The following is an 11,802-nucleotide window of genomic DNA, read 5'->3' as shown; positions in this document are numbered from 1 at the left end:
TTTATTTTTTTTTTTCTTTTTCAGGGAGTTTATCTATTGGATAATTAAACAAGCCGTGAGAATTTAGTCATAAATTTCAAAAGAACACAAGAAAGACAACCTAGTAATTTTCCCTCTCAAACAAACGTTCGTATCGCATATAAACCTCAGACGGAGACGAGCCCCAGCGACACAACGACGGCTCTGTTTCCACCATCGCTGAAGCGAGGATTTCTCAGGTTTGTCTGAATTTTCTCGTCAAGTCCCTCCGTTGTCCCACCGGTGCTCTGACCGAGTTTCCGAATGGGTAGGGTGTTGTCGCGCGCGATACAATCTGTTCCGAAAACCATAGAGATCGTTGTGGTTTCTTGATAGTTTCTTGCGTGCCAAGCACTCTGTTCCTAGTCGTGGCCACGATGGGGGAATCGCTGGATGATTGGAGGGATTTCTTTGGAACGGTGGACATTTTTGAGTTCATCGAGACCGCGATCACGATAGCCGTGCTGGATCGCCCGAGAGATTTTCGGCTACAGAGAGACCGTATCGCCGAGCGGCTGTTCTCGACCACGTCGACTCAGAGTCGGCAGTGCCCAGGGTGCGATGACCTGCCTGAGTCGCGCGATGGTGGAGATGATTGTGTACGCGCCAATAAAGAAAGCAAAACGATCAGGGACAACAGTAAGGATGACGTTGAGCGTGATGGGGTGGACATGAACCCGGAAAGCTATCTCGATTATGGAGGCGCAGAGGCATTTAGTGATGAGATTGATGAACAGTCTCAAATTGTTGGTGAAGTTCTAAGGATCAAGCGGGTTTTGGACAACAGTCAACACGAGGTGAATATCCTAACTTGAATTCAGTACATTCTTTGCCCATTGATTTCGAATTTCTGTAGTTTTGGAGATAGTGTGGTGAAAAGTCGTTTTTTGTTTTGTTCCTTGTCCATACATAACGTGGCTTTGTTTTTTGATATGGCAGTCTGATTCCGCGCTTTATGAATCACTGAGAAAACTCCAGTTGATGACTATCTCTATGGATGTATTGGAGGTTTGATTAAATAGCTTATCTTTCAATTAAGTTCTTGAAAGACAATGCCAATAGGCTTCTTTAATCCATCTAATTTCGCTGAGTTCTTGCAGAAAACAAAGATTGGGATAACTGTCAACAGTCTCCGGAGGAAAGGTGGATCGACGCAGATTGCTCAACTTGCACACAACATCACTATGTATGGAGAGATATATTTCAGTTCTATCAATTCTCATTGATTTCATAGATTCTTAAAAAATAGGACACTCGTACTTAATGTCTGTGTGCTGCAACATGAAGCAACTATACAAGTTTTTCTCAGTAACTACATATGCCCGACTTTCCAAGCACTTCAAACTTGATTAGACGTAACTTTATGAAAACACTGAATCTTTAGAAACACTTTAACCTGCGATGCCTGCTTCTTGCATAATTCGAGCAATGACACCCTTTTTGCACATATCTTGTTTGTAGCATAGATTCGGGTGCTTTAGCAACTTCACTTAATTGGAAGCGCAAGAGCATGGTCATTTCATAAGGATTTCCAGTGCAATTACTCACAGAGCGACTCTTTTTCTAATTGCAGGAGATGGAAGGCCATGGTCGAAGAGATATGCCGCAGCACAAAGGATGTTGCTGGTATTAGCATTACTATGCAAATGTTCTTGTAGGTTGCTTGTTCTTTATCTGGGTCCCCTTTCTTATTTGTTTAAACTTGTCAGATTCTTATGTGGATCTTCGCAAAGTCGGAAAAATAGATTGTGCCAGTGGATTATCATCGTCAGTGAAGAACCAGAACGCCCCAAAATGGCAACAAGAGAAACACGCCAACAAGGCCAGTTCAATTGCTAAGAGGAACCAGAGACCAAATATGAACCAACAACAGGCCACTGTGAAGCCCAATACATCGTCTAGTATCAACTCAAAGACAATCCCACCAGGCAAGATTGCAACACAGAAGTTTGAGAAGGAAAGAATGCTTCAAAACTCAAACGGAATCATGGGCAGCAAGAGACTCTTCACCGGTCGACGGGATGTAAGTGGGAAAGTTATTTAATTTCAGATTATCATTCCAACTAAAAACTGACTTGGTCATTTGTTTCAATCAGAAGATCAACAGCTCGGATGAAGTTGCAGTGGAAAAGAAATTTGGAGCCTCTAAGAGGATATTACAAGAGCACTATCAACAAGCAGAATCAGGTTAGTTGCTTTTGCAGGATGTTCGGCTGTTTCTTAGACCTACTACATAGCAAGCAATCGCTCTGATCATTCTTTTTGACAGCCAAGAGGCAGCGGACAGTGCTGGCTTTACCTGCTCTCCCAAAGCAACCGGCAAGTCATAAGGGTCCGGGTCCACGCGCTCAAATCGAAATAACTCTTAGCCAGATGGCGAAGTCACGTAGACGGATTTCATTGTTTTGAAGACCAAACTTCCAGAGCCGGATGGAGCTGTTGCTTGATTCTTCATTTGTGAAAATCTGTGTTTATTACCTCTGGACACGTTGCATATATTAGCTATGACTGTTTGATAGGAGTTTTTGTTCAGGAAGCTTGTGCTTGACATGTTGCTTATATAGCTCATGATGGATATAGAAGTACAGAAGAAGGGCTTGTAGTGGGTATTAGTCCTCCCACATTCAAACATTTTTTTCCGTGAATAACACATGAATTTACTCATCAAAAAGTTGCTCCCCAATGCAGTCTAAATTGTAACAAAGAAGAACGACAGTCGTAATGGGAAGAAAAGATGTGCAGTTGGATGCTTGGGAACTAGTGCTTTTTGCTCTGTTTCGGGCCATCCTGGAGACAATTGTCCGAGATATCTCCGCCTGATATATACCTTATATATTCCGCTTTGCTCGTCTTCTAGCTCCTTGGACACGAGTTTCCCATCTGTGTAAGCTGCAACTCATCAAACGCGGGAGCGGGAGAAATTCGACCAAGCAAAACACCGAATTCTTCAGTTCTAAACTGAATGAAGAGAATCATCCAATCTAGTTCGCCCACCTATCGTCTGGTTGGAGATTGGCTCCATTCGAGCTTTCGCGGGTTGATTTGAATTGGTCGTGACCAGTGAAGCGAATGCGGTCGCTCCTAAATGGGTGGTTACAGGGGCGTGAAAAACTGTGATAGCGAAAGGTGATTCCTTGGTGTTGGTCGAGTTGTTGCTGTGACCTTGGAAGGGCTTGAAATGTTGGGGTTATGGAGATCATCACTCAGCTCCACCAAGGTCGCGAGGAGAATCCTCCCTGTTCTGGGTGTATTCAGGGCTTATCGCTCCACAAGCGATTCTGTGGGTCTCGGAGTTCGTTTGCAGGATAGTGATTTTACTGGTGCAAAATCGAACATTGCTCGGTCTACTTGGCTGATGACGAAGCTCGGTAAGGAAGGGAGGATTTTGGAAGCACGCAAGGTGTTCGATGAAATGGGTGTAAGAGACGAGATAGCGTGGACCACTCTGATATCTGCTTATATCAAGTGCGGGTTGATTGAAGAGGCACGCGAGCTGTTTGATAGGGCGGATGCCAAGAGAAATGTGGTGACTTGGACTGCCATGCTCGGGGGATATGTGAAGTTGGGTAGAATACGTGAAGCGGAGACTTTGTTTGATGAAATGCCCCATAGAAATGCTGTCTCGTGGAACACCATGATTGACGGGTACGCACAAAATGATCAAGTTGACTCGGCGTTGAAGTTGTTTGAGAGCATGCCCGGCAGGAATGTGGTTTCATGGAATACGATTATCACTGCTTTGGCACAGCGTGGGAGGATCGAGGAGGCAAAGGCGCTTTTTAATCAGATGCCTAGAAGGGATGTAATTTCCTGGACGGCGATGGTGGCAGGTTTGTCTAAAAGTGGGATGATCGATGAGGCAAGAGAGTTGTTCGATAGAATGCCAGAACGTAATATTGTCTCATGGAACGCAATGATCACTGGTTATGCACAGAATAAAAGGTCAAGGGAGGCTCTTAATTTGTTTGAGAGAATGCCAGAGAGGGACGTGCCATCGTGGAATACGATGATCACAGGGCTTATTCACAATGGAGACATAGAGATGGCCAGGGATTTGTTCAATGAGATGCCCCAGAGGAATGTTGTCTCTTGGACTACCATGATCACTGGGTATGTTCAGGATGGGCAAAATGAAGAAGCGCTAAAAATATTTTTGAAAATGAAGGGTGATGATGAGATAAATCCGAATCAAGCAACCTTTGTGAGCGTTTTGGGCGCTTGCAGTGACTCAGCAGGTCTTGGGGAAGGAAAGCAAGTTCATCAGGTAATTTGTAAAACACCATATCATGATAATACGTTTGTGGCATCGGCTCTCATAAACATGTACTCAAAATGTGGGGAGTTAGTCACTGCAAGGAAGATGTTTGATGATGGTTTGTGGAGCCAAAGGGATTTAATATCATGGAATTGTATGGTTGCAGCTTATGCTCATCATGGATGTGGAAGAGAGGCGATCACTTTGTTCAACCAAATGATAGAATTAGGTTTTAAACCCGATGACTCCACCTTTGTGGGGTTGCTCTCCGCATGTAGCCATGCTGGTTTAGTGGAGGAGGGCCTAGAGTACTTCAGCAGACTTGTGCAGGACAAATCCGTGCAGTTGAAAGAAGATCACTTTGCATGTTTGATTGATCTGTGCGGTCGAGCTGGTAGGCTGGAGGAAGCTTTTAATTGGATTGAGCAGGTTGTGGATAAGCCATCTGCATGTCTTTGGGGAGCCCTTCTAGCGGGATGCAACTATCACGGGAACGCGGAAATTGGCAAGGTGGCTGCAGAGAAGCTTTTTGAGTTGGAACCAGAAAATGCTGGCACATATTTGTTGTTGTCTAACATATATGCATCGACGGGGAAATGGAGAGACGCTGCAAGAGTGAGGTTGGAAATGAAGGAGGAGGGATTAAAGAAACAGCCAGGTTGTAGTTGGATTGAGGTGGGGAATATGTTTCATGTGTTCGTTGTTGCCGACAAGTCTCATTGTCAAAAGGAGCTTATCTATTCTCTGCTCCTCGATCTTCACTTGAAAATGAAAATGAAGAGGTCTAGTTCTGTACAAAAAGATGTTGATTTAGCGGATGAGGACGTTTTGGTAGCGTGAAAGTCATGATATTTGCCTTCTCTGTCCAATTGCAACTCTTTACTATTTTTGTTTGCTCAGGTTTGAGAAACGGATGGCACTCCGGTAGTCATGCGGTAACACGGCCTCCTCAGCCAAGCTGACCATTAAAATTTCATGATTCAAAACAAAGCATGATCGGATCTTAACCTATATAGGTTGTGTGATGTCTCTTGCGAAGCCGCACATGCCCTTCACTGTTACTTCTCTTTCATGTTTCTCATCTCTTCTTGTCAGCTCCACCAACTTTCTTCCCCTAGGGCATATACTAAGATGAACGCGCAAATCTTGGTAAAACATTCGTCATTGCATGTCTTTGGCAGAGTCGGCTGTGTCCGAGGTAAGCTTGATTGCCATTAGAGAAGTATTTTGATAAACCATTGTGTTCGCTCCAGCAAATCATAAAACATCCCGATTTCTGCTCTATCTTTTCAGCGTTGATCGGACACGGTATACCAGCAGAAGAGTGAGCTCAACTGAAGAAAAGGTAAAAGGTATGGGGTGTGATTTTGGTCAATTTCTACCGAAGCTGCTTTTTAAGATGGCGGGAGTAATATGCTGGGAATCTCCTTGGGATTGACAGATTTTGGAGCAGACATACAAACTGTTCCGATCAAGAGACCCCTTTAAAGCGCCAACTCTTCTGAAAATCTAAAAACTACGGTAGTTGCACATACATACATACATACAACCGAGACCCCTGCTTCTCTTGCATCCGCAACTAGTGCCGACTCTTCTCAAATTTTCTGCTTGATTGAGGCTTTGCACAAAAGCAGTAATTAATTACTTCAAGTAAACTCTAACAAATGACAATGGAGAATGAGACCCGCTTGCAAGAAGGTTTTGGCGCATACATACAAAATATGGAGCATCCAAATCTCGTTTCATGATGCTTTGGTAAAAAACTTTAAAAGAGCAACAATAACCCAGTTTCAGAATCCAGGTAATACAGGTACTTTTTTCCTGGCCAAAGGTTCCAAAGATAAATTGGATTTATCATTTCTTGCGAGCCAATGCTGCTGCAATACCACCAGCTACAAGTCCAACGGCAGTTGCCGTGATGCCTATTCCGATTACACCATCTGTATTACAATAGAAGTTATCAACAAAACTTCTGATTTTTTGAACCATTAGAACAATTATCAGGACTAGGTAAATTTTTTATTCATACCCTTAGTGATTCGACTTTCAACAGTCTTTTTGAGTGTCAACGCTTGCCTCCAATCAGGTGCAATCTACATACACAAAGATATAGAGGAATCAAGACAAGAAAAGAAGCCTGTGAATTAAAATTCCTCAAAAAAGTGGGACAGCTGATCGTCTGACGGAGAAGCGCAGTGACCATCCCATATCAATATGAAGCTAAAAGCCCTTGACTTATAAGCACCAGTAACACTTGAACAATCCACATACAAATTTCTCCAAAAAAAAAAAACAAAAAACAAAAAGGGGAAAGGCCGTGTATCAGGGAATGGAAATTTGAGCCAACAAATTTGCTGTTTAAGTGAGTCAAATCACATTTTTAAGGAAAAGCCCAACAGTGAAATCCTTTTAAAGAGGCTATATCATTAATGATAATTGACAAAATGATAATGAATACGAGCTAGTAATCGACAGATTGATAATGATAGTTTAACTCATCCATATCTCACAATCTCTTGTCTCAGAAATGTTTAAACCTCCCATAGTAAAATGTGATCACAATTGTAAGTTCCAATAAACCACAAGAAACAGCTTATTTCGAGCAAAAAACATAAAGCATACTTGGTACAGAAGACAAGAAACGCAAAGAGCTGCATCAAATGGTTAACCAACCTCCAAACATCGCTGTACAAGCTGCAAGCTTTTGGAATACTCCCCACTTCTGTAATATCCAACAGCCAGAAGATACAGCTTCTCCCTCTGTTGTAAAGGGGTATTCGTGTTCCCTAAGGTAGCTGAAAACGGATGTCACCCAATTCAGTATTTAAACAGGCAAGCATTTTATATAAGGCTAATGTTGAAAGTAGCCTATAATGATAGGCAGATTCAACCAACATCAAGGTCAAAGGTCACAGGAATCACAAATATTTATCTGCTCCACCAGCCAAGGGTTCCTCTTTCAAGGATTTGTTACTTTTTATCTCTTATTTAAATAAAAAAAAAATCATGAGGTGAATGCAGATTTAAATTGGCGCAGATCTCAATAAATCAACCATCAAGATGGCTTATAAGATGCAACCTAAGACACGTGACATGGTCCTACTAGGAGGAAAAGGCCGGACCGCCAGAGTAAATAATTCTGATAAAGAGACATGATTGGAAGTTTTTTTGCCATGTTCAACCAGAGATCTTGCAAAGAACATAGTAAAATAAAATATTTCTTGGGCTGATCTAGTCCTGTTAAATGATCTGGAAAGATGAAATTCTTGCGCAATTTGCAGTGACTTCCAGGAAACAAATTATGATAACAAGATAAAACAGAAAAGACAGTCATGGCACACATGATTAGAGTGATTAGATAAATTTTGCACGAAGATGAATGAACAATATTGGTTAGCCAGAGGTGCTTCAGCATGTACTGATTATTTCTACACTGAAATACCAAAACGGAACAAGATAAATAGTGAAATGCCATGTGCCATAAGTGAGCTAACAAGTAAAAGATATTATTGAGCAACAAATTAATGAAATGGAAGTTAGAACAGACGATCTAGTCACTTGGCTATCACATTAAACAGTTACTGCTGCATAAAAATACAATTGTTGACAACATTGAGCTAAAACAACACAAAAAAACTGAAACAGAAAAGACGGATAACTACCTTCAAGCATGGCTATCCCTCGCTGCACATCTTCTGGTTGTCTAGAATGAACAAGGGCCCATGATAACCTCATTATGCTATCACTTTTGAGCTCATCTGAACCACCATTGGCAGCTTCTGCAACATCTCTCTCACAGCCCTGCCAATGTATAATAAATTGACTCACCAATAGAAAAGTTGAGATATGCAATAAGATCAATCATACAATTGAGTGTGGAAGCAAAGTGAGTTCAGGTTTGCCTTTAAGGAGTAGGTTTTACAATCTACCAAGCCGCACAGAGAAAAAGAATATGCAGAATCACTATTAACAGGCCATCATAGTCAATTACGTGACAAACATATTGTTCAGGAGATGCATTATTGAGTCAGAACATTATCATGAAAAAGTAAAGACAAGTTATGGATCTCAATGACGATTCTTACAAGATGAAAGTAAACTTGTAAGGAAAACCATCCCCAATATACATGGAACTAAGAGAAGGAGGCAAATCCATAATCACTTAAACAAGCGACTTGGCTCCTTGTAGCCCAAAATAAAAAAAAGGAACCAAGAAAGCTTTCTCGCAGAAATAATCCAAAAAACTTGTTCCCCTGTGCAAGACTGCCACCAGTACACCAATGATATAGGGTGCATTTGTTTAACAAGACACTCGAGCAAAATAGTGAACCATGAAGACTTGGGACATCAACCAAATTCTCTGAACGATCAAATGCTTTCCATCACCAATTTCAAATTAGTTGGCAGAGAAGGAACCTCTCTGTAATAGTATGATAGAGGTTCCAATGAGGTTCACTCAAAAAAACTCTTCCAAGAGCTATATCATAAATAGTGTCTCATCCAGCTAGCCAAGTTTTTGAACGAGTAGATTTCTAAGTTTTAGTCAGTGGGCAGTAATTTTCAGCATGAGATAGTCATTCTCCTTATTTCTATGACTAGTTGGAAAGTCACCACAAAGACCAAGAGAATCAACAACTTATACGAATATTACCATCCAAGAACCTTCACTGGATAAGATAGTAGAAGGCTTCACCCAATTCAGTAAATGCAACAAAATAAGTGAGGGTAATACAGAATAATAAATTTCTGGACAAAAGAAAGGCGCACACACTAGTTTATTATTTCATTTTTTTAGCATGACTAGTTTACCAACAATGAATAGTCACAATTTCAATTTTCATCCAGGAAAAACAACAATCAATTGGAAAAATAATTTCCAGAATAGGGAGTGGCTTCACTTTCTACTTTTCCCTTTTATCTTTTCTTGTAGCGTTTGAAATTGGACTTTGATTCACGGTTGAATACCCGAAACCTTTTAAATATACAAGTATTGAGATGTTTAGTCATCTAGAATTTTTTCCGTGATGTTTTAAATAACAAAAATATTTTCTTTCGCATGTACAAAGTCTTGGAGGCAAAAGTACTCAAAATAAGCCAAACGGACTTTTCCCCGCAGCCAGAATAGGCCTGATGAGGCATTGAAGCAACTTTCCTATTTAAGGTACTACAGTGCAAAACTTAGAAAATCCAGAACTTAGGTACAGTGCCAGATATTGATCCTTTCCTGAAAAACCAGGTTCACTACCTCCAGTAGATCCAACAAATCGGGTTCACCCTGACCATGACTACCAGTTAGATGGGTGTTGCTTTGCTCTTATGATTGAAGACATTAGGAATTCACAAAGCATCAGGTCATGAATTCTTCACGGCATCCACCTACAACCGTGTCACAAATCTTCTAAAAATGTCGAGTAGGAGCCCCATTAGGCAGTTAGCCGTGATGCCAACTGGTGATGTATGTTAACTATGGATGAGTATATTTCTAGACTTCTTGAATTACCCAAGTTGACTTTCCTAAATTCTATCAACACCCATTTGCTATACCCGGAATCAACCATCCCCAAGTCAACACAAATCCCCGGGGGTACATCATTCCTCTCTCCAGTTCGAATGAATGAGACACAAACGGAGACGTCGTTAAACAAAAATGAAATCAACAGAAACCTTCGTGATATATGTTAACTATGGATGAGCGTATTTCTAGACTTCTCGAATTACCCACGTTGACTAACCTAAATCCAATCAACACCCATTTGCTATACCTGGAATCTACCATCCCCAAGTGAACACAACAGATGAACCACTCTAATCACCGGCTTTAAAACCTGAGTGTTACGACCATGATCGAGAGCAGATAGAACGATAACTTGCACCCATTGCTGAAAAAGCCGAGACCCATCATTCCAAATGCGCGAACAAATCGAAAACGAGCGGGAAAACAGAAACAAAAGCGGGACTCCCTGGAGATGGGTACAGGAGAATGGCTTACGACGATGATATCGCGGTCGCACCAGGGGATCAGGTCGTCGCCCTTGAAGAAGCCGCCCACCGAATCGAAGAACCGCCCGATTTTCGCTTCCATTTCCCGAATTCCCTCAGCGAACGACACGAACCGGAATGCGCAAAGCAAACGACGCCCCACGGCGATGCAGAACGGATAGAGAGAGAGAGCGAGAGGGGCTGGGTGGGTTTTAGCTTTCGGATTTTCCTTGGAGAGGAAGGGAGGCCATTGGTAAGGAAAATGAGAGAGTGACGTGGCGTTACGTCGTTTCGCGGGCCAAGGCTGAGCCCGGACCGGACCGGGCCGGCTCAAGATCCAGGCATGTCGTGGTTTGTCGGGTGTCGGGGGGCGAGCAACTAGGCCGGTTCAACCTGGGAACCGAACCGAACCGAACAGGCCTTAACCGACCTGTCCCGAGCCATTTCACATTAGGACAGATTCGGTTTTCGAGTAAAGAAATTTGGGGACCGGACCTGTTATATCCTTGCAACTGACGGTTCTACCAGGCTGGTTCTCGGACATAACAAATTTCGAATCGATTTCGGAGCCAATTCATGTGTGAAATCGGTTTTGATTCGTTTCATAACCAAAACTAAATCTGTTATGCTTAAGCAGTTTTCTACTTTGGTATGTTGAAGTGCTTTATTTTGGTCTTTTATTATATAGGAAATTTTGACATTGCAAGTACAAAAATATATGCTTAATTAAAAAAAAAGGAAGAAGAAGACAGAAAACAAGAAAAAAAAAAAAGAAGTACGCCGATTCTTGGATCGACCTTGGAATTGGCTGGTTCGGTTCTAAGCTCGACCTATTTGGGTTCCTTATTCCAAAAAATCGAAACCAACTCCAACATGATAGCCTAGTCTCTTCCACCACCTCCGGCCACCATCTCCCCATCTTGCGACAGAGCTCACCTCTCTCTCTCTCTCTCTCTTTTGGTATTCCTCTCGCCACAACGTGGCGTCGAGCTCCCCCCTGCGCGGAGGCGTTGCATCTAGATCGAGAGGTGACGCCTTTCGGATCTAGAGAACCGACCTTCACGGCCATGGACGTGAGCTTTTTGAAGCTAGGATCGGTGGCCATGGTTAGGACGTTTTAATTGGGAGGTCTTTTCGGAGGGACGAGGAAATTTAGAATCAAGCAAGGGTAATTTAGTTAGAAGAAGTGCCAGATTAGTGAATAGTTCGAAGATGTAAACTAGTGTCAGGTTCAATCTATATTTTTGTCGCGATACCGTATCCCATTTCGAAGCATCGAGATTTTGCGAGCCAAAAAAAAGTACTGGAATTTTATGCACGGATCCCATATGTGAAAAGGCCTTTTTTCAAAAAAAAAAAAAAAAGAACACCGACTTTCAAAAAAACGTGGCTTGAAAAAAAACGTGAACTCGAAAATTTCGCTTTTTATTTTATTTATTAATAAAAAAAGTATAATATGTCACTATAAAACGAAAAATCAATTGAAATTCCAGTTATTTTTAGGGGTAATCGGTTCCCGGTCGGGACTACCGGTCTGGTCCGATTCCGGT

The 11,802-nt window shown here is 42.0% G+C and overlaps 3 protein-coding genes across 4 annotated transcripts in view; 2 read left to right on the top strand and 1 right to left on the bottom strand.

The window, feature by feature from the left end:
- Nucleotides 1-2,431, top strand: LOC115683314 (probable mediator of RNA polymerase II transcription subunit 26b). Of its 2 annotated transcripts, none has more exons than XM_056315347.1 (8): nucleotides 1-218; nucleotides 291-815; nucleotides 958-1,026; nucleotides 1,119-1,204; nucleotides 1,592-1,644; nucleotides 1,728-2,041; nucleotides 2,118-2,205; nucleotides 2,288-2,431. In XM_056315347.1, the coding sequence occupies exons 2-8, from the start codon at nucleotides 396-398 to the stop codon at nucleotides 2,425-2,427; spliced, it is 1,170 nt and encodes a 389-aa protein (XP_056171322.1). In that variant the 5' UTR covers nucleotides 1-218; nucleotides 291-395; the 3' UTR covers nucleotides 2,428-2,431. The 2 variants fall into 2 exon arrangements, with proteins under 2 accessions (XP_056171322.1, XP_056171321.1); XM_056315346.1 differs by having other exon boundaries at nucleotides 2,115-2,205.
- A 23-nt stretch (nucleotides 2,432-2,454) lies between these two features.
- LOC115683344 (pentatricopeptide repeat-containing protein At2g35030, mitochondrial) lies at nucleotides 2,455-5,142 on the top strand. The gene has a single exon (XM_030607847.2). It carries the CDS (start codon nucleotides 3,197-3,199, stop codon nucleotides 5,111-5,113), a length of 1,917 nt encoding a protein of 638 aa, XP_030463707.2. The 5' UTR covers nucleotides 2,455-3,196; the 3' UTR covers nucleotides 5,114-5,142.
- A 796-nt stretch (nucleotides 5,143-5,938) lies between these two features.
- LOC115683348 (mitochondrial fission 1 protein A) overlaps nucleotides 5,939-11,802 on the bottom strand; it is a 75,702-nt gene continuing 69,838 nt past the window's right edge. Inside the window, exons 2-6 of the mRNA XM_056315348.1 lie at nucleotides 10,263-10,442; nucleotides 7,936-8,074; nucleotides 6,947-7,068; nucleotides 6,303-6,366; nucleotides 5,939-6,213 (exon numbers count right to left, since the gene is read on the bottom strand). Coding sequence (XP_056171323.1) covers nucleotides 6,128-6,213; nucleotides 6,303-6,366; nucleotides 6,947-7,068; nucleotides 7,936-8,074; nucleotides 10,263-10,355 — 504 coding nt within the window. The 5' untranslated portion in view covers nucleotides 10,356-10,442 and the 3' untranslated portion in view covers nucleotides 5,939-6,127. The remainder of the gene's footprint in view (nucleotides 6,214-6,302; nucleotides 6,367-6,946; nucleotides 7,069-7,935; nucleotides 8,075-10,262; nucleotides 10,443-11,802) is intronic.

The sequence above is a fragment of the Syzygium oleosum genome, unplaced genomic scaffold (assembly GCF_021117445.2).
Source record: "Syzygium oleosum isolate NSW1041296 unplaced genomic scaffold, Sole_v2.1 Sole_v2.10, whole genome shotgun sequence".
NCBI classification, from domain to species: Eukaryota; Viridiplantae; Streptophyta; class Magnoliopsida; order Myrtales; family Myrtaceae; genus Syzygium; species Syzygium oleosum.
Note: the sequence above shows the minus strand (reverse complement) of the source record. Positions and strands in the feature narration are given on the sequence as shown.

Excerpts from the sequence above, each read along its gene's own strand:
- LOC115683314 (XM_056315346.1), top strand. The coding sequence starts at position 396 with ATGGGGGAATCGCTGGATGATTGGAGGGATTTCTTTGGAACGGTGGAC. Across the intron at positions 1,027-1,118 it reads TCTCTATGGATGTATTGGAG|AAAACAAAGATTGGGATAAC; the intron begins GTTTGATTAAAT and ends GAGTTCTTGCAG. Across the intron at positions 1,645-1,727 it reads CAGCACAAAGGATGTTGCTG|ATTCTTATGTGGATCTTCGC; the intron begins GTATTAGCATTA and ends TAAACTTGTCAG.
- LOC115683344 (XM_030607847.2), top strand. The coding sequence starts at position 3,197 with ATGTTGGGGTTATGGAGATCATCACTCAGCTCCACCAAGGTCGCGAGG.